The sequence below is a fragment of the Muscardinus avellanarius genome (assembly GCF_963383645.1).
Source record: "Muscardinus avellanarius genome assembly, chromosome: 22".
NCBI classification, from domain to species: Eukaryota; Metazoa; Chordata; class Mammalia; order Rodentia; family Gliridae; genus Muscardinus; species Muscardinus avellanarius.
The window spans coordinates 14,663,903-14,690,825 of record NC_137808.1 but is presented as its reverse complement, the minus strand read 5'-3'; the positions used below and the strand labels follow the sequence as shown (position 1 = coordinate 14,690,825).

The window sequence follows — 26,923 nt, the reverse complement described above, 5'->3', positions numbered from 1 at the left end:
ACCAAGACCTTCGGCAGCCTAGCGTGACCCTGTTTCCAAATAAAGAACAAAATGGGGCTGGGGGTGTAGCTTGGAGGTAGAACCAACCCTGGGATTCAGTCCCCAGCACCAAAACACTACATATAAGATAATACATATGATTACATATATCTACATATAGTTATATATGTTGTAGGCATCATATACATTATATATGTTATGGGTGTTTATAAAAATCTAAATATGTAAAATATAGTTTAAATATTAAACTAAATGTAGTTTAATATAGATAGCCGAGCCGGGCGCGGTGGCGCGCGCTTGTAATCCCAGCATTCGGGAGGCCGAGACTGGAGGATCGCGGTTCACGGACAGCCTCAGCTACCTAGTGAGGCCCTCTGCAACTCAGTGAGACCCAGTTTCAAAATAAAGAATAAAAAATAGGGCCGGGGGAGTAGATTGGAGGTCGAATGCCCCTGGGTTCCATCCCCAGACCCACAAAAAAAAAAAAATTATACACACACACACACACACACCCGAATGTCATGTCTCATGCCTGTGATCCCCTACTTGGGAGGCTGAGACAGGAGGATGGCCTCAGCAACTTAGTGAGGCCCTCAGTTACTTATGTAGACCCTGTTTCAAAATAGAAAAGCCTGGCCGGGCGTGGTGGCGCACGCTTGTCATCCCCGCACTTGGGAGACAGAGACAGGAGGATCGCGCAGGTTTGAAGCCAGCCGTGAGCGCTGGCTTAGGAGACCCTGTTTCCAAATAAAAATGTAAAAATAGGTCTGGGAGTGTAGCCCGGAGGTAGAAGGGCTTCCAGGAACCCCAGTACCACCAAAAGAAAAATAAAAAAAAAAATAGAAAAGCCTGAAGGTGTAGCTCAGAGATGGGACACTTCCAGGTTAAACCTTCAGCCTCAAAGAATAGAATATAAAAATATAAGCAGGGCCGGGCGTGGTGGGCACGCTTGTCATCCCTGCGCCTGGGAGGCGGAGACAGGAGGATCGCGCAGGTTCGGAGCCAGCTTCTCTGGCTTAAGAGACCCTGTTTCCAAATAAAAAAATATAAAATAGGTCTGGGAGTGTAGCCCAGAGGTAGAAGGGCTTCCAGGAACCCCAGTACCACCACAAAAATAAATAAATAAATAAATAAATAAATAAATAATAAATAAATAAGCAGGACGTGGTGTCGGCCCAGTACCTGGGAGGCTGACACAGGAGGATCACAAGTTCGCATCCAGCCTCAGCTACTTAGGTCCTCCGCAACTCAGACTCTATTTCAAAATAAAGAATATAAAATAGGACTGGGGGTGTAGTTTGGGGGTACAATGCCCCTGGGTTCAATCCCAGCATCAAAAAAAAAAAAGATATTTATATGATATAAAATGCTGCCGGGCGAGGTGGCACACACTTGTAATCCCAGCATTCGGGAGGCTGAAACTGGAGGATCGCGGTTGTAGACAGCCTCAGCTACTTAGTGAGACCCTGTTTCAAAATAAAAAATAAAAATAGGGCAGGGGGTGTGGCTCGGAGGTCAAATGCCCCTGGGTTCCATTCCCAGACCTGCAAAATAAATAAAATAAAATGCTTGGCCGGGCGTGGTGGTACTTGTAATCCCAATACTTGGGAGGCAGAGACCAGAGGATCTTGGTTCTCAGACAGCCTCAGCTATTTAAGGAGGCCCTTCGAAACTCAGACTGTTTCAAAAACTAAAGACAAGGAAAAAAAAAATCGGGTTGGGGGTGTAGCTCAGAGGTATAGTGCCCCTGGGTTCCATCCCTAGTACTGCAAAAATGTTTATTTTTATGTTTATGTAATTTATGTAATTACATCTTTATAAGTATATAAAGATATAAAGATATAAATATACATATATATATATATATATATTTTTCTTTTTTTGGTGGTACTGGGATGGAACCCAGGGGCTTTCTACCACTGGGCTACACTCCCATACCTATTTTATATTTTATTTGGAAACTTTTTTATATTTATATATTATTTATATGTTATTTGGAAACACACACACACACATACATATATATATATATATATATATATATATATATATATTTTTTTTTTTTTTTTTTTTTTTTTTTGGTGGTACTGGGGTTCCTGGAAGCCCTTCTACCTCCGGGATCCACTCCCATGGGCTACACTCCCAGACCTATTTTTTACTTTTTTAATTTGGAAACAGGGTCTCTTAAGCCAGGGAGGCTGGCTTCGAACCAGCGCGATCCTCCTGTCTCCCAAGCGCGGGGATGACAAGCGTGCAGCACCACGCCCGGCCTATATTTATATATTTATTTTATATTTTATTTATATTTTATTTGGAAACCATTTCATATTTTTATATTTATTTATTTATATAAAAAGTTTTTACATTTTATTTACTTGGAAACTATTTTATATTTTATTTAGTCTCACTCAGTGGCTGAGAGCCTCACTAAGTGGCGGAGGCTGGCTTCGAACCTGCGCGATCCTCCCGCGTCGGCCTCCCGGGCGCTGGGATCCAAGCGCGCACCCCCACGCCGGGCCGAGCCACCGTTCCCTGGGCTGGGAACGGTCTCAGGCACAGAACTTGAGCTCCGCGCCCGAAGCCCCGCCCGCGTCGGCAAGCCCCGCCCCCCGCGTCACGACGCCCCGCCCCGCGTCATGACGTCACGGCGCGGCGTCCCGGCAGGCCTCGCGCGCCACGCCCACGGCTGGCTGTGCGCACGCGCGCTCGCCGCGGCGCCCGAGCCACCGCGGCCCTCGGCGTGGCGCGCATGCGCATGCGCGGGCGGGGCGGGCGGCTCTTCCTGCCCGGCGGCCGCGGCGCCTCGGACCCCGCGGCTGGGCCCCGCATGGAGCTCCCGGCGCCGCTCGCCGCGGGCCCCGGGCGCCGCCGCCTGCTGCTGCTCGGCGGCCCCGACGAGGCCGGGCCGCGGCCGGAGCCGGAGCGTGAGGCGGAGCCCGAGGCCGGCGGCGGCGGCCCGCTCGTGGTGCTGCTGGGGGAGGCCCCGGGCGGCCCCGACGCCGGCGGCCCGGGCGCCGCGGACCTGCGCCTGCGCCTGCGCCGCCGGCCGCCCGCCTACCGCTGCCCCGAGCCGCAGTGCGCGCTGGCCTTCGGCCGCCGGCAGCAGCTGCGCGTGCACCTGCTGACGCACGGCGGCCGCCGGCCCTTCGCCTGCCCGCGCGACGGCTGCGGCTGGGCCTTCGCCACCGCCTACAAGCTGCGGCGCCACCTGCAGGCGCACGGCCGGCTGCGGCCCTTCGGCTGCCCGGCGGCCGGCTGCGGCAAGGCCTTCACCACCGTGTACAACCTGCGCGCGCACATGCGCGGCCACGCGCGGGAGAGCGCGTTCGCGTGCGAGGAGTGCGCCGCGCGCTTCCCCACGCGCGCCCGGCTCGGCGCGCACCGCCGCAGCCACTTCGAGCCCGAGCGCCCCTACAAGTGTGACTTCCCGGGTAACCGCGGGGCCGGCGGGGTAGGGGACGGACGGACGGACGGCGGGGTAGGGGACGGACGGCGGGATAGGGGACGGACGGACGGACGGCGGGATAGGGGACGGACGGACGGACGGCGGGGTAGGGGACGGACGGACGGACGGCGGGGTAGGGGACGGACGGCGGGATAGGGGACGGACGGACGGACGGCGGGGTAGGGGACGGACGGACGGACGGCGGGGTAGGGGACGGACGGCGGGATAGGGGACGGACGGACGGACGGCGGGATAGGGGACGGACGGACGGACGGCGGGGTAGGGGACGGACGGACGGACGGCGGGGTAGGGGACGGACGGCGGGATAGGGGACGGACGGACGGACGGCGGGGTAGGGGACGGACGGACGGACGGCGGGGTAGGGGACGGACGGCGGGATAGGGGACGGACGGACGGACGGCGGGGTAGGGGACGGACGGACGGACGGCGGGGTAGGGGACGGACGGCGGGGTAGGGGACGGACGGACGGACGGCGGGATAGGGGACGGACGGACGGACGGCGGGGTAGGGGACGGACGGATGACAGGGCCGGGACAGACGGACGGCGGGGCTGGGACGGACGGACGGCGGGGTAGGGGACGGACGGCAGGGTAGGGGACGGACGGCGGGATAGCGGACGGACGGACGGACGGCGGGATAGGGGACAGACGGCGGGATAGGGGACGGACAGACGGACGGACGGACGGCGGGGCTGGGACAGACGGATGACAGGGCCGGGACACACGGATGGCGGGATAGGGGACGGACGGATGACAGGGCCAGGACAGACGGACGGCGGGGTAGGGGACGGACGGCGGGGTAGGGGACGGACGGATGACAGGGCCGGGACAGACGGACGGCGGGGTAGGGGACAGACGGTCGGACGGATGGCGGGGCCTGGGGATGGACCGATGGATGGCGGGGCCTGGGGTTGGATGGATTGACGGCGGGGCCGGGGACGGACGGATGACAGAGCCAGGACGGACGGACGGCGGGGCTGAGGATGGACAGACGGCGGGGTCTGGGGATGGACGGACGGATGGCAGGGCCAGGACCGACGGACGCTGGGGCTGGGACAGACGGATGACAGGGCCAGGACACACAGATGGCGGGATAGGGGACTGACGGACGGACGGCGGGGCCTGGGGTTGGATGGATGGATGGCGGGGCCAGGGGTGGACGATGGCGGGGTCTGAGGATGGATGGTCAGAGGACGGGGCCGGTGACCGGCTCACTGCACGGGCGGCGCCACCTTGCCGCTGTTCTGTCGGGGATGGACCGACGGGGGCTGGGGACAGACGGACGGACGGCGGGGTCCGGGGCGGGCCCGGGATGGACGGACTGCAGGGACCAGGGATGGACGGACGGACAACGGGCCGGTGACCGGCTTGCCTTGCCGCCGTGCTCTGCGGGTGGAGCAGGGTACCTGGTCTAAGAGGGGCGGGCAGGAAGCACCCCCAGTGTGCGTCTGGCCCCCTCCAGCTGACTAGATTCGAGGGTGGTCCTGTCTTTGTGTTACTGGGGATTGAGCCCCGGGCGTCTACCCCCACGGGGCGTCTACCCCCACGGTGCACCTCCGCCCTGTTCTGCTTTCTGTTTTGAAACATGATCTGGCCGCCTGCGAGCCTGTACCTGCGGCCTCCTTGTCTCAGCCTCCCAAGTCCTGGGATCACCACCAAATTCGGCTCGATTTGAGGAGGTTTGATCCTGCCTTGCTGTAGATCTCTGCGGGGAGGGGGCTCAGGTAATCACAGCTGGCCAGGTAATCACAGCTGGCGCTGGTGGAGGAGACAGATACTAAGATGCTTCTGTTTAATGAAAGTGATAACAGATCCTCACAGAGTTTCATTATGAGTCAAGGTCTTTTTTTTTTTTTTTTTAATCTTTCGGTGCTGAGATTAAAACCCGGGGTGATCTATCTCTGAGCCGTACCCTCTCCGCTGTTTGTTTTTAAATTTGAGACAGGATCTAGCCAGCTTGCTGAGGGCCTCCCAAGTCCTGAGATTACAGGCACGCACCGCTGCATGGCTCAGTTTGAGGATCTGACCCTGGCTCGCTGCGGGGTATGTACAGGGAATCCCAGCTGTCCCTGGAGGAGGCGGCAGATCTCTCTGAAGATGCGGCCCTTAAGTGAAAGTCCTCACAGAGTTCACTGTGCGTCAGGTCTCTAATGCCCTTACTCTGTTTAGAAATGTCAGGCCATCGCATTGTTGATGGGGCGCAGGTCCCTCTGCAGGCAACAGATGGTTGTGGCCCGATGGGACCCCAAACTCGAAGCCGTGGCCGCAGGTGTCTGTGCATCTACTAATCTACACAGGCAAAGCCTTCTCATTGGCGCTTTCTTTTTCTTCCAGGCTTTTCTTGGGTCGAATGCAAGCATTTGTTTTCATTGGACTTTATCATTTTGTGAACTCTTGAAAATTGCCTTTTTATGAAATTTAAAAGCTATACTCATTTCTCATTACTTTTTTTTTGGGGGGGGTACTGGAGGAGGAACCCAGGGGCGTTCTATCTCCAAGCTACACCCTCAGCCATTTGATTTTGAAATGGAGTCTCCCTAAGTTGCTGAGACTGGACTCAACCCTGCGGACCTATTGTCCCAGCCTCCCAAGTACTGGAATTATAGGCATGTGCCGCCGCGCCCAGCCTAAAGCTGTTCTTGTTTTATGGGTGAAGATCCTGAGGGTGAGGAAGGTGGGTAAAACCCACTGCAGACTCTTCCTCTGCCGTGTTTCCCTTCAGTCAGTGGGAAGGAGTCTTGAGCAGGGGGAACTCTGCCCCGGGTGGGCAGGTTGGATAGAGGAGTGGGACTGCTTACAGCAGGGAGACAGGCGACTGGGGTAGGAGCTGGCTTGGGGACGCGGGGTGAGGAGGAAAGGCCCCGCAGGGGGCTTAAGACTTTCCCCTTCCTTTAATTATATGCATTAGCCTGGGCGTGGTGGCGCACGCCTGTGATTCCAGTCCGTGGGAGGCTGAGACAGAAGGATCACAGGTCCCGAATCAGGGTCAGCAACTTAGCAAGGCCCTCCCCAACTTAGTGAGACCCTCTTTCAAAATCAAAACCAGAAAGGACTGGAGGTGTAGCTCAGAGGTAGCATGCCCCTGAGTCGATCCTCAGAACCACACAAAAAAAGTAACACGTACCTGAGCAAGTGTCTCGCTGCCCCAGTGCGTGTATGAGCCTGTTCCCCCAGTGCTGTCCCATTGACATGCGCGGTCCTGGCAGGAAGTACTCACTCAAGTACTGGCATTGTGAAAGTAGAATGAAAACTACTAGGATGGGCATGGTGGCGCACGCCTGGAGTCGCAGTACGTGAGGCAGGAGCAGAGGTGCGAGGCCAGCCTCGGCAGTGCAGCGAGGCCTTGTTTCTAAGTAAAAAATAAAGTAGGGCTGGGTGTGGCTCTGAGGTAGCATGCCCCTGGGTTCTATCCCTAGTACCTACACAATGCTAATAGGTTCTAGTTTACTTACGGACTTCCTGATACACCCCTTTGTATCAGTAGGTGACTGGCTCCAAACCTTTTGCAGTTGTACATTCTTGTTAAAATCTAATGATGACGGTACACCCTCTCCCTAGTTAAAGAAAGAAAAAGCAAGCATGGTGGTGCACACCTGTAGTCCCGGTACTTGGAAGGCTGAGACAGGAGGATCACAGGGTGAGGCCAGCCTCAGCAACTTAGGGAGGCCCTCGGCATCACAGTGAGACCCTGTTTCAAAATAAAAAGGCTGGGAGTATAGCTTAAAGGTAGAATGCACCCGAGTTCAGTTCTCAGTGCCAAAAAGAAAGAAAAAGCATTACTATGTCATACAAGGGAAGTCAGGGGTTCAGTTGGAGGCCTGGGAGCCCCAGAAGGCTTTGTTAGCCAGTCGGGGCTTTGGCAGAATCAGAAGAGAGACGTGCCAGGCGTGGGGGCACACACCTCTAAGCCCAGTACTTGGGAGGCTGAGACAGGAGGGATTGCAGGTTCAAAGCCACCATCGGCGACTTAGTGAAAATTTGCTTCAAAATAATTAAATAGGGCTGGGGTTGTATCTGGGAGGCCGGCTGCGTCTGGGTTCAACCCCCTGTATCACAAAAAAAAGGGCCTAGACATGAGTGTTTGGTGGCCGGCCCAGGGAGTGGCAGTGGATGATGGGGGCTCCAGGGCAGGGGGATCCCAGAGGTCAGTCAGAGGCATGGATAGACTCAGCTGGGGGCTGTTGCCAAGGCGGGGAATCGTGCTCAGACTGACCCGACTGACTGTGGACGCACACCGAAGCCCTGAGAGTAGTGAACTGTGTGGACGGAGCCTTTGAAAGTCGCCAGGTCCCGGTCCACGCTGCTGGAGAGCTCTGCGCGGTGGCGCTCGCCTGCCTCTGGTCCTTGGGAGGCTGAGACAGGTGGCTTGCAGGGTGGGAGCAGCCGTGGCCAGCCTAGGGAGACCCTGTTTCAAAACAAAAAAGCAGGTAGGGCTGGGGGTGTAGCCTGAAGGTGGAATGGCCCTGGGTCCAATCCCCAGCACCACAAAAGCAGAGGCCAGGTAAGAGGCGGGGCTGGCCTGACGGAGGTCAGAGGAGGCCCCTGGGTGTGGACGGCTCACAACGGGGGCCTGGCTCTCAGGGTGGTTTGTGACCCTTCAACGCTCAGCTCTACCAGACAGCGTCTGCTCATGGGTGTTTAATTTTCCTCCTGGGGTTTCCTTGGGCAGGTGCCACAGAAGGGGCGAGCAGAGGGCAGTGATGGAGGACCTTGTCCATCTCCACGTGGCTGCCATGGGCCGTCCCTGCTGTAGCTGTCAGAAAGCCAGGCGCTCAGCGGTGCTCACCCGGAATCCCAGTACCTGGGAGGCTGAGACAGGAGGGTCACAAGTTCAAGGCCAGCCCCAGCAACTTAGACCCTCAAGGACTCAGTGAGACCCTGTTTCAGAATAAATAAAAATAGGGCTGGGAGTGTGGCCCCCAGGTAGAATGCCCGGGGTTCCACCAAAGCAGAAAAGCCAAATGGTGCGGGTCAGGGCTTGGTAGAGGCGTCCGTGGCTTCTGTGGACGGCGTCTGGGGCTGTGACACCCCTCGTGGTGCCATGTGGTGAGCGGGCGGGTCCTTTCGTGCAGGTTGCGAGAAGACGTTCATCACCGTGAGCGCCCTGTTCTCCCACAGTCGGGCCCACTTCCGGGAGCAGGAGCTCTTCTCCTGCTCCTTCCCGGGCTGCAGCAAGCAGTACGACAAGGCCTGCCGCCTCAAGATCCACCTGCGGAGCCACACGGGTGGGTGGGCGGGCGGGCGGGGCCGCGGGGTGGGTGGGCGGGGCCAGGGCGCCGCCCTCCGTCATTCTGGATCCCTTCCCTCGCAGGCGAAAGACCCTTCGTCTGTGACTCGGACAGCTGTGGCTGGACCTTCACCAGCATGTCCAAGCTTCTCAGGCATAAAAGGTGAGCCTTCCGGCCTAAGGGAGTGTCCAGTGGGTGGCTTGTTAGCAGAAACCAAGGGGCGGAGTATCTAGGATCTGACAGTTACGGAAGCCAGGCGTGGTGTCACCCGCCCGTGATCCCAGCCCTTAGGATGCTGAGACAAGAGGATCGGGGCTTTGAGGCCAGCTCTAGCAATTTAGTGAGGCCCTCTTTGAAAGAAAATTAGGGCTGGGATGTGACTTGGAGGTAGAATGCCCCTGGGTACCACGCCCCCACACACTCAAAAATAAGTTAAAAAATCAGGCTGGGCGCGGTGGTGCACGCTTGTAATCCCAGCATTTGGGAGGCTGAGATGGGAGGATCGAAGGTTCGCTGCCATCCTCAGCTACTTAGTGAGGCCCTTTGCAACTTAGCGAGACCCTTTTTTAAAAATAAAGAATAAAAATTAGGGCTGAGGGTATAGCTTGGAGGTGATGGCCCTTGGGCTCCATCCCCAGGACCCCCCCCCACACACACACACACACACACAATTAGAAAGCTGAAGAAAGTACTTAGTTTTATCACCTAGCACGGGTTTTCCCCCTAGATACACTTTATTTTTACTTAATTGGCATACTTTATGTACAGTTCTGTTTTTATATTTACTCTTGTGGGTTTTTTTTTTTTTTTTTTTCGAGTTCCACCCAGCCCCACTTTATTCTTTATTGGGAAACGGTCTCCCTAGGTTCCTAAGAGCTGTACTAGATCACTGAGGCTGGCTTAGAACCTTTGATCCCTGTCTCTGCCTCCCAAGTACTGGGGTGACAGGTGTACACCACCATGCCCAGCTGATGTTTTGTTTTGAAACAGTGTCTCAAGTTGCTGTGGCTTGTCTAAATTGCTAGGCTGGCCTCCCACATGCGCTTTCCTGTCCCAGCCTCCTAGGTTAGAGATTTTTTTTATTTTTGGTACCGGAATTGAACCCCATGGGCGTTCTACCTCTGAGCTACACCCACAGCTCCCTTTTATTTTTATTTTTAAATATTTATTTTTTTTATTTTTTTGAGGTGTACTGGGGATGGAACCCAGGGACATTCTACCTCCGAGCTACACCCCAGCTTTATTTTTTATTCTTTATTTGAAAACAGGGTCTCACTAAGTTGCAGAGGGCCATACTAAGTAGCTGAGGCTGTCCGCGAACCCGATCTTCCTGTCGCAGCCTCCCAAATGCTGGGATTGCAAGCGTGCACCACCACACCCGGCTTTTTTTCTTTTCTTTTTTTTTTTTTGGCAGGTCTGGGGATGGAACCCAGGGCATTCAATCTCTGAGATACACTCCCTGCCCTATTTTTTATTTATTTTGAAACTGGGTCTCACTGCTGCCCATGAACCGCGGTCCTCCGTTCTCAGCCTCCCGAATGCTAGGACTACAGGCGTGCACCACCACACCCAGCCCAGCTTTTAATTTGCAGCAGGGTCTCACTAGTTTGCTGAGAGCCTCACTACTTGCTGAGGCTGGCCTCAAACCTGAGATCCTCCTGTTTTAGCCTCCCAAGTATTGGGATTACAAACGTGCACCACCACACCCAGCTCGTAATTTCTTTGGAAAAAAAAAAAAAGGAAATAACAACAACAAAAGACATAGTAGAATAAACTTCCCTGGTCCCATTGCAAACTGTCATGGTGACAGCGCCGGCCTTTGGCCCGTGTCCACGCCGCGTCTGGCACTTTGCACGTGCGCCACGGCCCGTCTTCTTTTCCTCTTGTCCGGTGAGGCCCGGGCAGCTGAGGTCTGAAGGGGTTTGACGTAAGTGTGTCGCATCGCAAGAGAGACGGTGCTGACTGGGTGGCGTCACAGTCTGAGGTGCTCCCGCAGACCCCTGGCCCTCTGGCTAGGAAAGCTCGTGGGGCCTGGGTTTCTAAACAGAGCCAGCAGTACAGTTGGGACTCAGTTCTAGACCCCAGCCACGCTCGTTGTCCTGGCTCGGGCCCTGGGGCCTGCTTAGTCATTAAAGTAGAGTTTCTAATTACGGGGTAGCAAAAGTATAAACTTTGCTGGGCTGGGTAGCACAGGCTTGTCGTCCCAGTCCTTGGGGGCTGAGACAGGAAAATCACAGGTTCAAGGCCAGCCTCAGCAACTCAGCGAGACCTTGTTTCAAAATAAAAAGCAGAGTGTCTGGTGTGGCGGCGCACGCGCTTGTCATCCCCGCATCGGGAGGCCAGGGCAGGAGGATTGCAGGTTTGTGGCCAGCCTGTTACATAGGCCCTCCACAACCAAACGAGACCCTGTTTCAGAATAAAGACTAAAACGTAGGGCCGGGGTATAGCTCAGAGGTAGACTGCCCCTTTGGTTCAATCCCCAGTACTGCAAAAGATTAATAAATTAAAAAATAGAATAAGGCTTGGAGTATAGTTAGTTTGGAGGTTGAATGTCTCTGGGTTTAATCCCCTGTACCAAAAACAAATTTTTTTTTTTTTCCTGGAGACATACTGATCATGTTTATTAGTGGGAAGAGGTTGTAGTTTGGCGGGAATTTTGAACAAAGTCTTGCCTAAGCTGGTGCCCGAGTGAGAGCGACTCCTCCTTCGTTGTGTCCCGGCAGGAAACACGATGACGACCGCAGGTTCCCCTGCCCCGTGGAGGGCTGCGGCAAGTCGTTCACCCGCGCGGAGCACCTGAAGGGCCACAGCATCACCCACCTGGGCACCAAGCCCTTCGAGTGCCCTGTGGAAGGTAGAGTGTGAAAACCTAAGGCCCGCGCCTCGGCTTAAGCACTTCCCAGGAGGGGTTAGCGCGGACTCCGGCGTGCGGGTGGCAGCCTCGTCTCCCCTGGGCTTGCTGAGGCCTGGACAGTGTCTCGGGCACAGGCAAGCCGGGCGCACTGGGAGGCGGAGACGGGAGACCGGAGGATCCCAGGTGCAAGGCCAGCCGCAGCAACTTAGCAAGACCCTGTTTCAGAATGAAAAGTGAAGCCGGGCGCGGTGGCGCACGCTCGTCATCCCAGCGCTCGGGAGGCGGAGACAGGAGGATCGCACAGGTTCGAAGAGACCCTGTTTCCAAATAAAAAAAAAAAAGTATAAAAATAGGTCTGGGAGCGTAGCCCGGAGGTAGAAGGGCTTCCAGGAACCCCAGTACCACCAAAAAAAAAATAAAATAAAAAAAAAATAATAATAATAAATAAAAATAAATAAAAAGTGAAACAGGATGGGGGTGCATTGAAACACGATCTCACTAAGTTGCCGAGGCTGGCCTCCAGCCTCTAATCCTCCTGCCGCTGCCTCCGGTACCATGTTACAGTCACGCCCATCACGCCTGGCTTGTTAGTCTTTCAGAAAGTGCAGGCCCTCCCTGCGATGACCCGAGAGTCAGGGAGTCAGGTGGGGAAGTGGGACGGGCCTCGGGGAGGATGGTCGGCGTGGTCAGGCCAGAGTGCCCGGCCGGCCAGCCAGGCAAGGGCTGCTCAGTCCTGTCTTCTGGAGGTGACTCGATTCGGCGGGAGGGCAGGCTAGCTGCGGGGAGGAGGCGGTTTTTATTTTTCGGCACTGGGAATTGGATCCAGAAGCATATGTCTCAGCTGTACCCCCGGCACTTTATTCATTTATTTATTTACTTATTCGTCATCCATTTTGTGTGTGTGGCACTGGGGATTGAACCCAGGGACACTCCCCCTCTGAGCTATGCTTCCAGCCCTATTTTTTTTTTTTTTTTTTTTTTTAAACAGGGTCTCGGTAAGTTGCTGAGGCTGACTTCAAATCTGCAATTCTCCTGTGTCAGCCTCCCAAGTGCTGGGACGGCAGGCATGCACCATCGCAGCTGGCTTGAGTGTTAAGTGAACCCTTATTTTTTTTTTTTCCCGTAGAACCCAGGGCATTTGACCTCTAAGCTACACCCCGTGCCCTGATTTTTATTCTTTATTTTGAAAGAGGGTCTCACTTGAGTTGCAGAGGGCCTCACTAAGTAACTGAGGCTGTTTGCGAACCTCAATCCTCCGGTCTCAGCCTCCCAATTGCTGGGATGACAAGCGCGCGCCATCGCGCCCAGCAAGTGAACCATTTTTAAGACTACAGTGCAGTGGCATTAAATACATGTGCGTTTGTACGGCCATGCATATCTCCATCTCCAGGTATAGTTTCGTTTATTCACATTTTTGTGTGTGTGTGTGTGTGTGTGTGTGTGTGTGTGTGTGTGTTACTGGGGGTGGAACCCAGAGGCTTTTCTATCTCTGGGCTACACTCCCAGACCTATTTTATACTTTATTTATTTGGAAACAGGGTCTCACTGAGTTGCTGAGAGCCTCACTAAGTAGCTGAGGCTGGCTTCGAACCTGCGCCATCCTCCTGTCTCAGCCTCCCAAGCGCAGGGATGACAAGCGTGCGCCGCCACGCCCGGCACATTTTAGCCTTTGATGCATTTTTCTCTTGGGATGTGCTGTGAGACAGGGAACTCTTCCCAGATAGAGTTTTGTTTGACGCATGCACCCACCTCTCCAGTTTTTGCGAGTGAAGAGTGAAGGGGTGGTTCTGATATCATCTTCCCAGCAGCAGCAGTCGACGGGGAAGAAACAGGCTCGCAGGCTCGCGCTAGCCTGGCAGGTCTCGCGCCCCGAGCTGCTGTGAGGCTTGGGCTTTCCTCGGCTCTTAGCTGCTTCTGGGCTTTCTGTGGCGAGACCTGAGCTTCGGCCAGGGACGTTCACGCCTTGCGGGGCGCTCCCGATGTTCACACGCCCGCCCCGCCCATGGCCGGGCGCCCTGTTGCCATCTCCCGGCTCTTCCCGGGCATGACCCGCTCCTTCTGCGTTCCAGGGTGCCGCGCGAGGTTCTCCGCACGCAGCAGTCTGTACATTCACTCGAAGAAGCACCTGCAGGACGCGGGCGCCCCGAAGCGCCGCAGTCCGCTCTTCCCGTCCAAGCACAGCGCGAAGACAGCTCGGCAGCACGGCCGCCGGCAAGGTCCGTGCCGCGCCCCGAGGGCCCCCGGGGGGTGTGAGGATCCTAGCTGCTGGCGGCTCTGCTCCGCGGTGCTGGGGTGGCACGGGGTGCGCCAAGCCCGCTCCAAAAGTGCCCGCCCTCACTGGTGGACGGGACTTAAGGAAATGTTCTCTATTTTTTTTCTTTCTTTATTTTAAGTTTTGTGGTAATGGGGGTGGAGCCCAGGGGCTATCTGCCTCCAGGCTACACTCCTAGAACTGTTGTATATTTTTATTTGGAAACAGGGTCTCACTAAGTAGCCGCGCCTGGCTTCGAACCTGCACGATCCTCCCGTGCCAGTGTCCCAAGTACTGGGATTGCTAGCGTGCGCCACCGCGCCCGGCCTCAGGAAGTGTTCTTTAATCTCTCTCCTGTTATTTTCTCTGGAGAAATTGCTGTTGGCTTGAGCTAATACTTGTATGTAAAGCGCCTGGCATGTTGTCAAACCGACCCTTCCCTTGGTGTCCCTCAGGGGCTAATGCTGTGGCAGCACTGGGCCCCAGCTGGGGATGAGCCACAGGGCCACAGAGGAGGCCAGCCAGGTGTGGGGCACACGCCCGCAGAGAGGGGCTGAGCCAGGAGGGCCCCAGGGCGAGGCCAGCCACAGCAGTGCGGCGAGACTTGGCAACTATGAAATCGTACTGCGAGTCAAAAACAGGCCTGGGCTGTAGGTCAGAGGTAAAACGCCCCCGGCTTCAATCCTCAGCACCACAATAAAGAAAAAAGAAACGGAAAATAAAACAGAGCTGGGGGCGTAGCTCGGAAGCACGATGCCCTTGGGTTCAGCCCCCAGTACCATAGGGCATAGGCAGGATTCGATCCTCTGAGGCGTAAGTAAGCGCTGTCTCTTCCTTTGCAGAACTCGCGCCTCAGCTCGACGCCCCGAGTTCCCTCACGCCCAGCAGCGAGCTGAGCAGCCCGGGCCGGAGCGAGCTGGCCAACCTCGACCTGGCTGCACTCTTCTCGGACGCGCCTGCCCACGGGGCCGCCAGCGCGGGCGACTCGGACGAGCCACTGAGCTCAGACATCCTCACCATCGACGTGGCTTCCGTGGGCTCCTCGCTGGGAGGCGGCGGCCCTGCTAACAGCGGCTCCCTGGGGCCCATGGACCCCCTGGTCCTGGTGGCCCACGGTGATATCCCTCCAAGTCTGGACAGCCCCCTGGTCCTCGGGACAGCGGCCACGGTTCTGCCACCGGGCAGCTTCGGTGCAGATGAGGTCCAGGCCATGGGGTCTGGAGCGCTGGGCTGTCTGGTGGCTCTGCCCGTGAAGGACTTGGGCCAGGACCCGCCGGCTTTGTCCTCCAGCAGCGACCTCGCGCACAGCCCCGCACCAACCTCGTCAGGCGCCTCCCAAGAGACTGCCAGCGTCCCCGACCTGGCGCCCATCAAGATGGAGCAGGACTCCCCCGATCCGGGAGCGCGGCAGAGCAGAAGCTGCGGGCCGCCGCACACAGTGCTCTGCGGCCCCGCGGAGCTGCCCGAGGACGCAGAGCTCGGTGCCGGCACCGGCGGCCTCTACCTGGTATGAAGCTCTGCGCCGCCATGGCCTCTCTTGCACACGGGTCTGAGGATGCTCCGGATTAACCTTTCTATCTAGACAGCTCTTACTGGTTTGCGGAAGGATGGAGCCCGGATTCCAAGTCTGAGAGTCTGGATTTGGAACTAAGGAGTTCGCGCAGCCTTGAGCAAATCACTTCACCTGTTTGAGCCTTAAATTCAGTTGTTGTAAGATAAGGGACTCTATAGATGGCCTCCAAGGTCCTGCTTGACCCAGTCTGTGATTCTGGTCCCGCTGTTTCTTCTCTTGAAAAGTCCCAGGGCGCTTCCTGCCGCAGTGCCTTGTCTTTGTGTTTGCCAGTGGGCACGGCCTAGAAGAGTGCGGCAGACTGCCTCTAAAGGTTTGCTGCAAATGTAGTCGCGCCAGAATCCTTCTTAGTTAGCTTTGAAGCCAGCTGTGGCGGCGCATGCCTGTACCTGACGCTGGGGAGGCCGAGCCAGGAGGATCCCAGGGGCGAGGCCAGCCTGAGCTACTCAGCCAGGCCCTATCTCAAAATAAGAAATAAGGACAGGAGAAGCACTGCGGGCGCCCCTCAGAAGGAGACTGCCCCTGGGTTCAATCCAGTACCAAAAAACAAAACAGAACAAAAGGTCGTGTTGAGAAGATACAGAGGGAGCGGCTTCTCCGCTTTCATTCTTGGGGAGGTTGTAAGAGTAAACCAGCTTTGCGGCTGGATGGTTATCGCACTATCTATTGTACATTTAATGTAACTTAATTCCGGTGATTTACCTGAGGCTTCTCAGGGGTGCTGGCCTCTCCTCCAGCACGGCCGGGGAGGATCACACCTGGTCTTTCTTTGTGGCGTACTTTGAACCTTATGTTGACATTCGCGTCCAGAATGTCAGGGCTGCGGGTGTAGCTCAGCGCCATTGCGCTCGCCTAGCGCGCTTACAGTCCTCACTTCAACCCCCACGCTGCAAAGATAAATACAGAAAGAAAGGCTTCGCCGGGCCTGCTGCTGCGTCCCTGTCATCTCAGATCTTGGGAGGCTGAGACGGAAGGATTGCAGGATTGAGGTTAGCCTCGGCACTGTTGCGAGACTCAGCAACCTAGCAAGACCCTGTTTGGAAATACGAAAAGAAAGGGCTGGAGATTTAGCTCAACAATAGAATGCCCTTGGGTTCAGCCCCCGATACCAGAAAGTTAAAAAGTTAAAGTTTTCTTTTACTGCACCCTAAAATGTTAAGACTTGTGGACTTGGACGGAGGGTGAGGCGTCCAGGAACGGGCCTCCCGCGGCACTAGCTTTGCGTGCAGGGGAAGGACCGTGTCTCCGTGGCTCTGCTCCCGGCGCCCGGCTTGTTGGTGGCAGAGGCACACTTGCTAGCACTTGGCAGGCTGCCGGGACAGGCGCCACGCAGCTGCTGGGCGGAGCGGGAGGTGGGCGCGCCGTCGGCCAGAGGGGATGCCGGGCTCGTCCTGGGTGCCCGCCCTGTGCCGCACTGCGTCTCCAGAGCCGCGCGCGGGACCTCAGTCCTGACCCTTTTCATTTTCTTGCTGGCTGCGTGGCGGGCTCCCGTGCCTGTCAGAGTCCACATGGTGTGTGGAGCAGGGCTTAAGGTATGGCTCTGCTCTTTCTAGAGATAAGCGTTACATTATGTCTTAGGAAACTCGCAAATTTATAACAATCTACTATTTGTCTGGCTTCTCCAGTAAATTTGATGAATTCAGTCATACACTTACTGTTTTAGTGGATTAGGACTGTATCGTAGTGGTGTAGACTTGGCTGAAGCGGGATGGTAGGTTCGAGGCCAGCCTCAGCACCATAGTGCTAAGCCTCAGCAACTTAGCGAGACTCTGTTTTCTTTTTATTTCTTTTTTTTTTTTTTTTTTTGGCGGGTCTGGGGATGGAACCCAGGGGCATTCAACCTCCGAGCTACACCTCCTGCCTTATTTTTTATTCTTTATTTTGAAACCGGGTCTCACTGAGTTGCAGAGGGCCTAAGTAGCTGGGGCTGTCCGCGAACCGCCATCCTCAGGTCTCAGCCTCCCGAATGCTGGGATGACGAGTGTGCACCACCGCGCCCGGCAAGAGACTGTTTTCAAATGAAAAAATGAAAGGGATTGAGGGTGTAGCTCGGAGATCCCAGTTTCACAAAAAGCAGTAATAACAGTAAGACTCAGAACATGGTACCTGCCGTGAACAGAGGGGACCCACTGCTCCCGGCCAGCCACGCGGCACTGAGGAGCCTGGGCCTGCAGCAGTAACCAGTCCTCGGGCACCGGGGGAAGGCTGGCTGCGGGGGAAACGCGGTGCATTCCGAGGCCTTTCTGTGTAAACTGTTGGAGGAATACATTGTGCCTCCCAGATCACAAGACGCATACCGTGGTGGCCGGCGCGGCCATTTGCTCCTCTCCCTCTGCCGGGCCGCTTACCCGCGGCCGGAGCGCCCAGATGGGCCGGAAGTTGCCCTTGAGGCCGCCCCGTAGTCCCCTCGCGCCCTGGCTTTGCTGTGTAGATCCAGTGACTGACACGCTTTTCTTTGGTCCCAGGACAGTGGGGGCTCAGCAAGGACTGATTATCGTGCCATTCAACTGGCCAAGGCAAAAAAGCAGAGAGGAGCTGGGAGCTGTGCAGGTGAGGCCGGGCGCTGCCGCGTGGCGGAAGGGACGTGCTCTCCCGCCGCAGGCAGGCGGAGGGCGCGCGGAGCAGGCGCTTCTGTGTTCCCCTCTTCGTCTCCGTGTACCCTTTTATCAACTCCTTACCTTCCCAAAGCTTCAGGGGGAAAAAAGTGACAAAACGCCCACATTTGCGTGTGCAAACGTCATAGGAGGGTCGCAGGTTCGCGGCCAGTCTCAGCAGTAAGCAAGGCCTCCAAAATTAGACTCTTCCCCAAAATAAAAAGGGCTAGCAGTGAGGCAGGGAGTTGTAGGATGCCCTGGGCTTTGATCTCTAGTAGGAGAAAGGGGCGCTGCAAGTTAGGGGTTGAAACACAAGCGTGAGCTCCCTAGAGGAGTGGAGGCGGCAGGAACGGAGCGCGGTCGGGTGTCAGCGAGCCGAGGCCCCGGCCTCGGCAGTGGGCCCCGGGCATGGCCCGGCCTTGCCCATTTTTATATTTTTTTAAACAGGGTCTCACTGAGCTGCACAGGGCCTCACTAAGGAGCTGAGGCTGTCCACGAACCGCGATCCTCTGGTCTCAGCCTCCTGAATGCGGGGATGACAAGGCAATAGCTTCTGTTTGTTTGTTTTGTGGTACTGGGGTTCCTGGAAGCCCTTCTACCTCTGGCCTACACTCCCAGACCTATTTTTATATTTTTTATTTGGAAACAGGGTCTCTTAAGCCAGCGCGGCTGGCTTCGCACCTGCGCCATCCTCCTGTCTCCGCCTCCCAAGCGCGGGGATGACAAGTGTGCGCCACCACGCCCAGCGAGTAGCTTCTTTTTTAAAATAACAATTTTGTTAATGGATTTTGGTAAAGCAAGTATTTCCCTGTAATGAATATTGTACACGTCAAGGTTGTTACTTAACCTCCACAGTTAACAAAGTAGCAGTATATAACTCTCAAAGAAAGGTTGGATGTGGTGGCGCACACCTCTGTTTCTAGCACTGGGGAGGCTATCATAGGAGGATTGCAGGTTGGAGGCCAGCCAACCTCAGCAACTTAGCGAGTCCCTTTTTCAAAGTAAAAAATAAAGAGCCGGGCGTGGGGGCGCACGCTTGTAATCCCAGCATCCGGGAGGCTGAGACAGGAGGATCGCGCAGGTTCGAAGCCAGCCTCAGCTACTGAGTGAGGCCCTTTGCAACTCAGTGAGACCCTGTTTCCAAATAAAGAATAAAAACTAGGGCTGGGGTGTTGCTCGGAGGTAGAATGACCCTGGGTTCCATCCCCAGTACCGCAAAAATAAGTAAATATAAAAAAATGGCTGACTTAGGGTGTGGCTTGATGGTAGACTGTCCCTGATTTCAGTCCTCAGTACCACAAAGCAAACCAAAAACCTCCCAGAGATAGCAGATGGAAGCGTGGCGGTGGACAGCTATAGGAAGAATTAATTCACCACATACTAGGCCACCTTCATGCAGAAAACCAAATGCTTCTGTTGCATATGGTAGATAAATGCAGTCTTGAAGGTAAATGAACACTGCAGCTGGGCATGGTGGCGCGCCTGTGATCCCTGTATTTGGAAGACTGACAGAAGATCGTGAGTTCGAGGCCAGCCTCAACAGCTTAGGCTCTCAGCAACCTACCAAGACCCTGTCTCAAAAAAAAAAGTTACAAAAAACGTTGGGAGTGTGACTGAGGGCTGGCGTGCTCCTGGGGTCGGTCCCTGGCACAAGAAGACCGCAAGCATTCGGGTGTGTCGATGTGGTGGTTTCATCGTATTGCGTTAGAGCACCATCGATAGGGGGTTTCATTTGTTAAGGATTCTTTTTATAAATGTTTGCCATGATGTTTAAAAATAAGGACACTTTATAAAAATTCTAGCCACATATTATTATCACTTCTTTTAAAATTAACAGCATTTTCTTAATGTCGATGTCTTGTAAGTGTTCGGGTTTTCAGTTATCTCAGAGGCCACGTGTCTCATAACTATCTGCTGAAATCAGAATCCAAATAAGGGTCATATATTTTGGCTGTTACATTTCCAATTCTGAGGGGGGGGTACTGGAGATTAAGCCCAGGGGTATTTACCTCTGAGCTACACCAGCACCCTATTTAATTTTGTGGGGGGGGAGCGTGGGGGGTATTGGGAATGGAACCCAGGGGCTTTCTACCTCCGAGCTACACCCCTAACCTATTTTACTTTCTTTCTTTATTTTAAACAGAGTCTCACTAAGTAGCTGAGGCTGGCTTCGAACCTGCGCGATCCTCCTGTCTCAGCCTCCCAAGTACTGGGATTACAAGCGTGCGCCACCACGCCCGGCTTGAAACAGGGTTTCACTAAGTTGCCAAGGCTGGCCTCGAGCCTGGCCTTCTCCTGTCTCAGCCTCCCGGGCACTAGGGTCGCCGGCCGCCTCACACTTCGGCCTCTCTCCACGCCTGTGCGCACTCGGCTGGGCTCTGTGCTGTCCATCCTGCCGCATGGCTGCTGTTGGTTGTGTCCCCATGGTGTCGGTCAGCATCTCCTCCATTTTCTGGTGTTTTCTACACCTGGAGGCTTGATGTGATTGACCGCTGCTACAGCGCCACCCCGGGCACTGTTGGGCCCGGGTGGCCTGAGCTGTTAACAGGCGGCAGCCACCAACGCCCAGCAACCGGCCGTCAGTCCCTCGGGGCCGCAGAGCGACGGCCGCTGCGGCCCCCTTTTCCCTAGAGCTGGAGCGTCCCGCAGAGAGCGGCCTCTCCGTGTTTCACAGGCAGGGCATCCGTTTCCAGATGGGGCTGGGTTTCTCGTTTCTGGTGCCTTGGTTTCCGCTGTGCTGGAACTGAACCGGGCGTTTCACCGCTGAGCTCCCCTGTATTTTGAGACAGGGTCTTACCGGTTGTCGAGGCTGGCCTCCAATCCGCAGCCTTCCTCTGTTGACCTCCCAAGTGCCTGCGATTACAGTGTGAGAACTGGAGTTGAGCGTTTCCGGTGGTGATGGGAGGACCTTACTGTAGACGTCTGAGGGGGTGGAAGTGGATCCATGCCAGATGTCCAGCCGGAGGCTCTGTGAGGGTCGGGGACAGCATCCTGCAAGGTGCAGGCCGGCTTCGGCCCCAGATCTTTCTTCTCACTCGCTGTTAACATGCAGGCCAGCCCAAGGGGCATCTGCACAGAGGCCACCGTCCCCTTCTGGAGCCACGGGCCAGTGGGTTTTCCCCTGACGTTTTATCTGCCGAACTTTCAAACTTGCAGAAAACACGCCGCCTCGGGTGCAGACGGCGCCTGTTGGCCCCTGTGTGCCCAGCTGTGACGCCCCGCCCCACCTCCGTCGGCCTCTCCACGGTCGGGAGCCTCGTCAGAGCTGAAGCCTCTGTTGATGTGGGCTGACGAGGCGCCCAGCCTCTCCCCTCGCCTGGCGTGCTGCTTTTTAATTTTTATTCATTTATTTTTTATGTATTTGTTATTTATTTATTTATTTATTTATTTATTTTTTTGGTGATCCTGGGCATTGAATCCAGGGGCTCTCTACCTCTGACTGTACCTTCAGCCCTATTTTAGCTTTTATTTAGAAACCGGGTCTCCCCGAGTCACTGAGGTGGGCCTCGAGCCCGTGGTCCTCCTGCCTCAGCCTCCCAAGTCCTGAGGTTCCTCATGCCGTCATGCCCAGCTATCACGGTGCTTCAAGGAGGGCTGGTTCGTCGGCGGACCCTCCATCTGGGTCTTCCTGATGGTTCGTGTGGCCACCTGGGGTTGGGGCGCCGTGGGCGCTGGTGGGGAGGCCCTTCCCCACCGCGTGCTGACAGCTGCTGGTCAGAGGGTGTCCGCCGGCTCTGTCCACTCTTACACAGCTCCTCCTTCCCTTGTAATGTAGTACACGTTCACCTCGAGGTAGGCGCTCTGTGGTGATGCAGCTTTCAGTGCTTCTCCAGAAGAGCCTCGGGAACCCACTGGATGCTCTTGTGCTCGTGGCCCGGATCCATGGCAGCAAAGGACATGAGTAGAACTGGCCTGGGGAGGTTCACGGAGGCCGGGCTCATCTTCCCCAGGCTCAGCAACTCAGTGTTACCCTCAACAATTTAGCAAGACTGTTTCAGAACCAAAGGGCTGGGTGTACCTTGGGGATAGAATGCCCCTGGGTTCAGCCGCCAGGACCACAGCAAACGGGGAGAGCTGTGACCAGCTTCAGAATCAAGCGGTGCCATGCCTTCCGTGTCTTGGAGCAGGGAAGGCCCAGCAGCACAGTGCTCACGAGGGGAGCGGAAACAGCACGGCGCGCCGTGATGGCAGCCGAGGGCCTCTGTGTCGCCGTGCAAATGTAAACACGCCTGACTGCCCGCGAGAGACAGAGGAGGACCGTTCACAGCAGACGCCCGCCGCGAGCGCCGAGGGAAGACACCCCGCGCGGAAGTGCTCGCCGAGCTTCACGAGGAGCAGCCGAGGACAGCGTGGCGCACGGCGAGCGCGAACGGCAGGCAGGCCGAGGCTTGGAGGGAGGGCGAGCGGCTGGCGCGGCGCCCACCGGCCCAGCGGCCAAAGCCCAGCAATAAGACTCGCCAGCGCGTCTGGGTAGGGCTCGGAACCTAGACTCACACAGCGTCGAGGGAAAACCGAGGAGCAAGGCGACTTGGATGAGCCGGAGCCTGGCGGCGTCGACAGTGATGAGTTGAGTGTGTTATTTGCAGATGAAGCAGAAAGTCGACGAGGCTGCGGAGGGCGTTCATGGCTGCCGTTAGTGAGGTTAAGGGAGCCCTGCTTCATGTCTGGTGTTTATACAAACGACGGCTGAAGCAGCTGGGGCTTGAGGAAAGCAGTAGTCAGAGTCTGTGGAAAGAAGCTTGGACTGTTTTCTGACCAAAATGTGATAAATCACACAGTAAAGCTTACTTGGGGAAAACCTCACTGAACAACTGGGTAAAAAAGAAAAGCTGCTTGCAAATCATCGATGGCCCCCTGGCTCTAAGTTTGAGCTGTTGAGCCGGCAACGCGTGCGCGCTGCAGTCTCCTTCCTTGTAACGTGGCGATAAAAGCGCCTGCGTTGTCTTCTGTTGGAGGACCGAGGCGCTGTGCACGCGGTGCCCGTCAGCCGGGCCCACGCCGCGGACGCCCTTCAGCGGCTGAGACGCGCGGCGTGCTGTGGGCGCCTTCCCGTGGAGGAGAAGGAGGCGTGATGGAAAAGGCGCAGATTTCAAACTAGGAGTCCAGATTCTGATGTTTGCGTGTGACACCTGCCGATATTTGGAAATCCTTTGACGGCCTTCCAAGCCACTCGTCCCTCAGGGGGGCCCACCCAGGCGGTCGCTCTCCTTTTCTGTCAGCACAGAAGGAAGCACGAGTCCAGAGTAGGTAGGAGACAGGAACAAACTCGTCACGTAGGCTGCATGGTGATAAACCCCGCACAAGGTGTAGACTTGTCCAGGGACACCGAGGTTACCGTTATTCAGAAATAGGGCTATCAGCATTTTGTACCCAGCAGGAAGTCAGTGTCAGGCTCACACCTGCGGGGTGGGCAGACAGGTTCTCCCTTGTGCATAAAGAGCTCTGAAGGAGATGGAGGCTTCCTTCAGAAAGCCAAATTAAACACCCTTAAAATCTGGTGACAGGCCTGGAATAGCAGTGCACATCTGTCATCCCAAAACTTGGGAGGCTGAGACAGAAGGATCACAGGTTTGAGGCCAGCCGCAGCAACTTAGCGAGGCCCTCAGCAACCTAACAAGACCGTGTTTCAAAATGAAAAGGAGCCAGGCGTGGTGGTGCACACTTGTAATCCTAGCGCTTGGGAGGCTGAGACAGGAGGATCGCACAGGCTCAAAGCCAGCCTCAGCTACTTAGGCTCTCAACAACTTAGTGGGATCCTGTTTGCAAATAAAATTAAAAAATAGAGCCAGGCGTGCTGATGCACACTCGTAATCCCGGCATTCGGGAGGCTGAGACCAGAGGATCACAGTTCGCGGGCAGCCTCAGCTACTTAGTGAGGGCCTCGGCAACTCAGTGAGACCCAGTTTCAAAATAAAGAATAAAAAAAACAAATAGAGCAGGAGGTGTAGCTCGGAGGTCGACTGCCCCTGGGTTCCATCCCCAGATCCGCAAAAAAAAGGTCTGGGAGTATAGCCTAGAGGTAGAAAGCCTCTGGGTTCTACTCCCAGTACCACCAAAAATTTAAAAAAAAAAATTTTTTTTTTAAAGGACTAGGAGATATCAGAAGTAGAAAGCCCCTGGGTTCAATCCCCAATACCACTTAAAAAAAAAAAAAATAGCTGGCAGTATATATAACAGTGTGGTAGAATGGGATTTGAGAACGGCATAATGTTAAGTGTGTTATCTCTGCCAGGTCAGTAAAGAATTGGCCATTCTCTTGGTGGCTCTTGGGCTTGAAAGTTGCTAGCCGCCATTGATGGCGATGGGGGATCGTGATGAAGACACGCGCAGCCTGAGCTGGCGGCGTCCTTAGCCATGACTGTACCCGGGCACTGGACGGGAATGACTTGTCTTCGTTACCGCCCTGGGTAGTTTCTGTTCTTCTGGGGATTGTTGCCATGGAGATTGACCAAGGAAAAGATGCACCAGAACCGTAGGAAGGAAACCAATAATTTGCAGATTATCGATCTCTTTGGAAAACCCAAAAGTCTCAACTGAAAAACAAGCGAAACTCTGAAGATGTCCAGTGGCCCGTTACAGAAACCCCAGCTAGACCTTCACAGCTGGCCGCAGCAGCTGGTTCTGAAGGGGAGCAGGGCCGCGGCGCCCCACTCACAGTAGAGACAACATCCAGAAGCTGCAGGAGGAACTGGGCAGGACCAAGAGGGGAAGATGCCAGACACCTGAGAGAGACGGAAGCTTGGCCACTGCGTGCCGGGGTGGCCCTCCTGTCCAGGAGGGCGGCGACCGACTCAGGACTGCCGCCTGCTGAGGTGCGGAGAGAAGCTTCCAGTAAGCACGAGTGAACCAACCGATCCGTGGGATGGGGCAGGTGAAGGCAGGAACGGGTCTCCGAGAGGCTGGAGTCTCCAACAGGAGCCGGGTGTGAAGGCGCGCACCTGGAATCCCGGTACTTGGGAGGCCGAGACAGGAGGATCGCAGGTTCAAGGGCAACCTCAGCCACTTCGGCCCTGTTTCGGAATTTAAAAAATAAAAGGGACTGGGGCTGTAGAGGTAGAATCCCCCTGGGTTCAGTCTCCAGTCCCACAAAAACGAAGAAAGGAAGGAGAGCTAGCAGGAGTGGACGCAGGAATGTGGAGTTTCTCTCGGAGATGGAGCCCGAGATTGCAGATCGGAGGGAGACGAAGGCAGACACACCTGCCGGCTCTTCCCACAGCGGGCTGATGCAGTCTTACCTGGAAACCCTCCATCTGGGGACAGTTGTGTAAGAGCCTGTGGGCGAGACTGCCCAAGGGAATGTCGGGAAAGGCCTGGAGGCTGGGCTGAGGGTATGGGTGCCACACGGCCGAGCCAGCCGAGCCAAGGGAAACAGACCTCGGGCCAGGAGCCAGCCTTCGTATGTGGGAAGGTAGCTTTTCACATTGAAAACCACAAAGGAATGCCAGCCTTCGGAGGGGAATTAAAACCACACACAGAGTAAAGAAGGAAGATACGGGCTTACGGGTTTCAGAAAGCTGTAACAAGCCGGATGTGGTGGCGCATGCGTGGAGTCCCAGTATTTGCGAGGCTGAAATGAGGACCACAGATTGAAGGCCAGCCTTGACAATCTAGCGAGACCTGTTTCAAAACAAGTAAGCCAGGCGTGGTGGCGCACGCTTGCAATCCCAGCACTCCAGAGCCTGAGACGGGAGGATCGCACAGGTTCGAGGCCAGCCTCGGCTACTTAGTGAGGCTCTCAGCAACTTAGTGAGACCCTGTTTCCAAATAAAATATAGGGCTGTGGTACAGCCTGGAGGTACCAAAAAAAAAAAAAAAAACCAAGAAGTAAAAAAGGCTTGGGGGTATAGATGGAGGTAGAAGTAGGTAGAAGTAGAATGTCCTTGGGTTGCTTCCCCAGTGCCACCAAAGAAAAAAAAGGAAAGGTTACTAACGTTAGGCCAGCACTCTGCGTTGTGCGCCGGACACCTGCTCACTTCCTGGATTCCACGACGGCCTCAGGAGGTACAGATATTACTAGCAGCTCTCTCAAAGCTGGGCTGCTGAGACCCAGGATTCCCCAGCGTCACGTCGGCAGGCCGAGCAGGGAGGCCGCTCTTCTGCCCCGCGCATGCGCTAGAGGGTCCCAGTGCCCAAGGAGGCGAGGCTGTGAGCGGGTCAACCAGAAGCACGTCAGCCGCCGACTCGATGAGAAAGATGACTGCCTTCGAGGAGAAGGGAGCCGGGCGCGGCCAGTGCTCAGAGCATTGCCTGGGGAAGCGTCCTTCCCGACTCGGGCGGATGTTTCTGGAGGGTCACTTGGTGATCCCAGGCCCCCAAAACGATGTCTAACGTGCAGTTTGCAGTTACAGCTTTGGCTTTTCACTTGCAAAAAAAATTTACCGTTCAGACGTTCATCAGGAAAGCTGCACACCAGCCAGGCGTGGTGGCTGGGCCTGTAATCTCAGTACGCAGGAGGCTGAGGTAGGAAGGTCACAGGTTCAGGGGCAGCCTCAGCGAGTAGTGAGATTCACTGACCTCGTGAGATTCTGTTTCAAATCAAAAGTAAAAAATAGGGCGAGGGGTGTCACTCGGAGATAGGATGCCCCGGGTTGAATCCCAGCTCCCCCCATCCCGAAGAAAAAAAAGTGTCAAGAGATTGGTTTGTGCATATGTTTACGTAGAAGCAGAAGTGGTAGGGCATATCCGTGCAAGATTAGTGTGTTTTTTCCTCCTGAGTGTTAAGGTCATGAATATTTTGTTCTGATTGTTTCTACATTTGTGTTTGAGGATAATTGATTCTATAATCAAGAGTGAGTGTTAACGTGGTGATGGGCCTCTGTAATCTCAGTACTTTGGAGGCCAAGGTGAGACCTGCGGCAATTTAGGAAGGCACTGTTTCAAACAAAATAACCATAGGGTGTCGTTCAGGGGTAGAACACCCCTGGGGTCAGTCCTCAGTACCACAAAATGTGTAAGTGAAGC

The 26,923-nt window shown here is 55.5% G+C and overlaps 1 protein-coding gene across 1 annotated transcript in view; it reads left to right on the top strand.

Annotated features, from left to right (window-relative positions):
- Positions 1-2,749: 2,749 nt before the first annotated feature.
- Positions 2,750-26,923, top strand: part of ZXDC (ZXD family zinc finger C) — a gene marked incomplete at both ends in the record, with an annotated part of 29,807 nt that continues 5,633 nt past the window's right edge. The window contains 12 exons of the mRNA XM_080718226.1: positions 2,750-3,431; positions 8,538-8,690; positions 8,777-8,855; positions 11,417-11,547; positions 13,617-13,763; positions 14,641-15,305; positions 17,834-17,918; positions 20,594-20,679; positions 21,738-21,754; positions 22,213-22,432; positions 22,549-22,594; positions 24,542-24,793. Of these exons, the coding sequence (XP_080574352.1) occupies positions 2,750-3,431; positions 8,538-8,690; positions 8,777-8,855; positions 11,417-11,547; positions 13,617-13,763; positions 14,641-15,305; positions 17,834-17,918; positions 20,594-20,679; positions 21,738-21,754; positions 22,213-22,432; positions 22,549-22,594; positions 24,542-24,793 (2,563 nt within the window). The remainder of the gene's footprint in view (positions 3,432-8,537; positions 8,691-8,776; positions 8,856-11,416; positions 11,548-13,616; positions 13,764-14,640; positions 15,306-17,833; positions 17,919-20,593; positions 20,680-21,737; positions 21,755-22,212; positions 22,433-22,548; positions 22,595-24,541; positions 24,794-26,923) is intronic.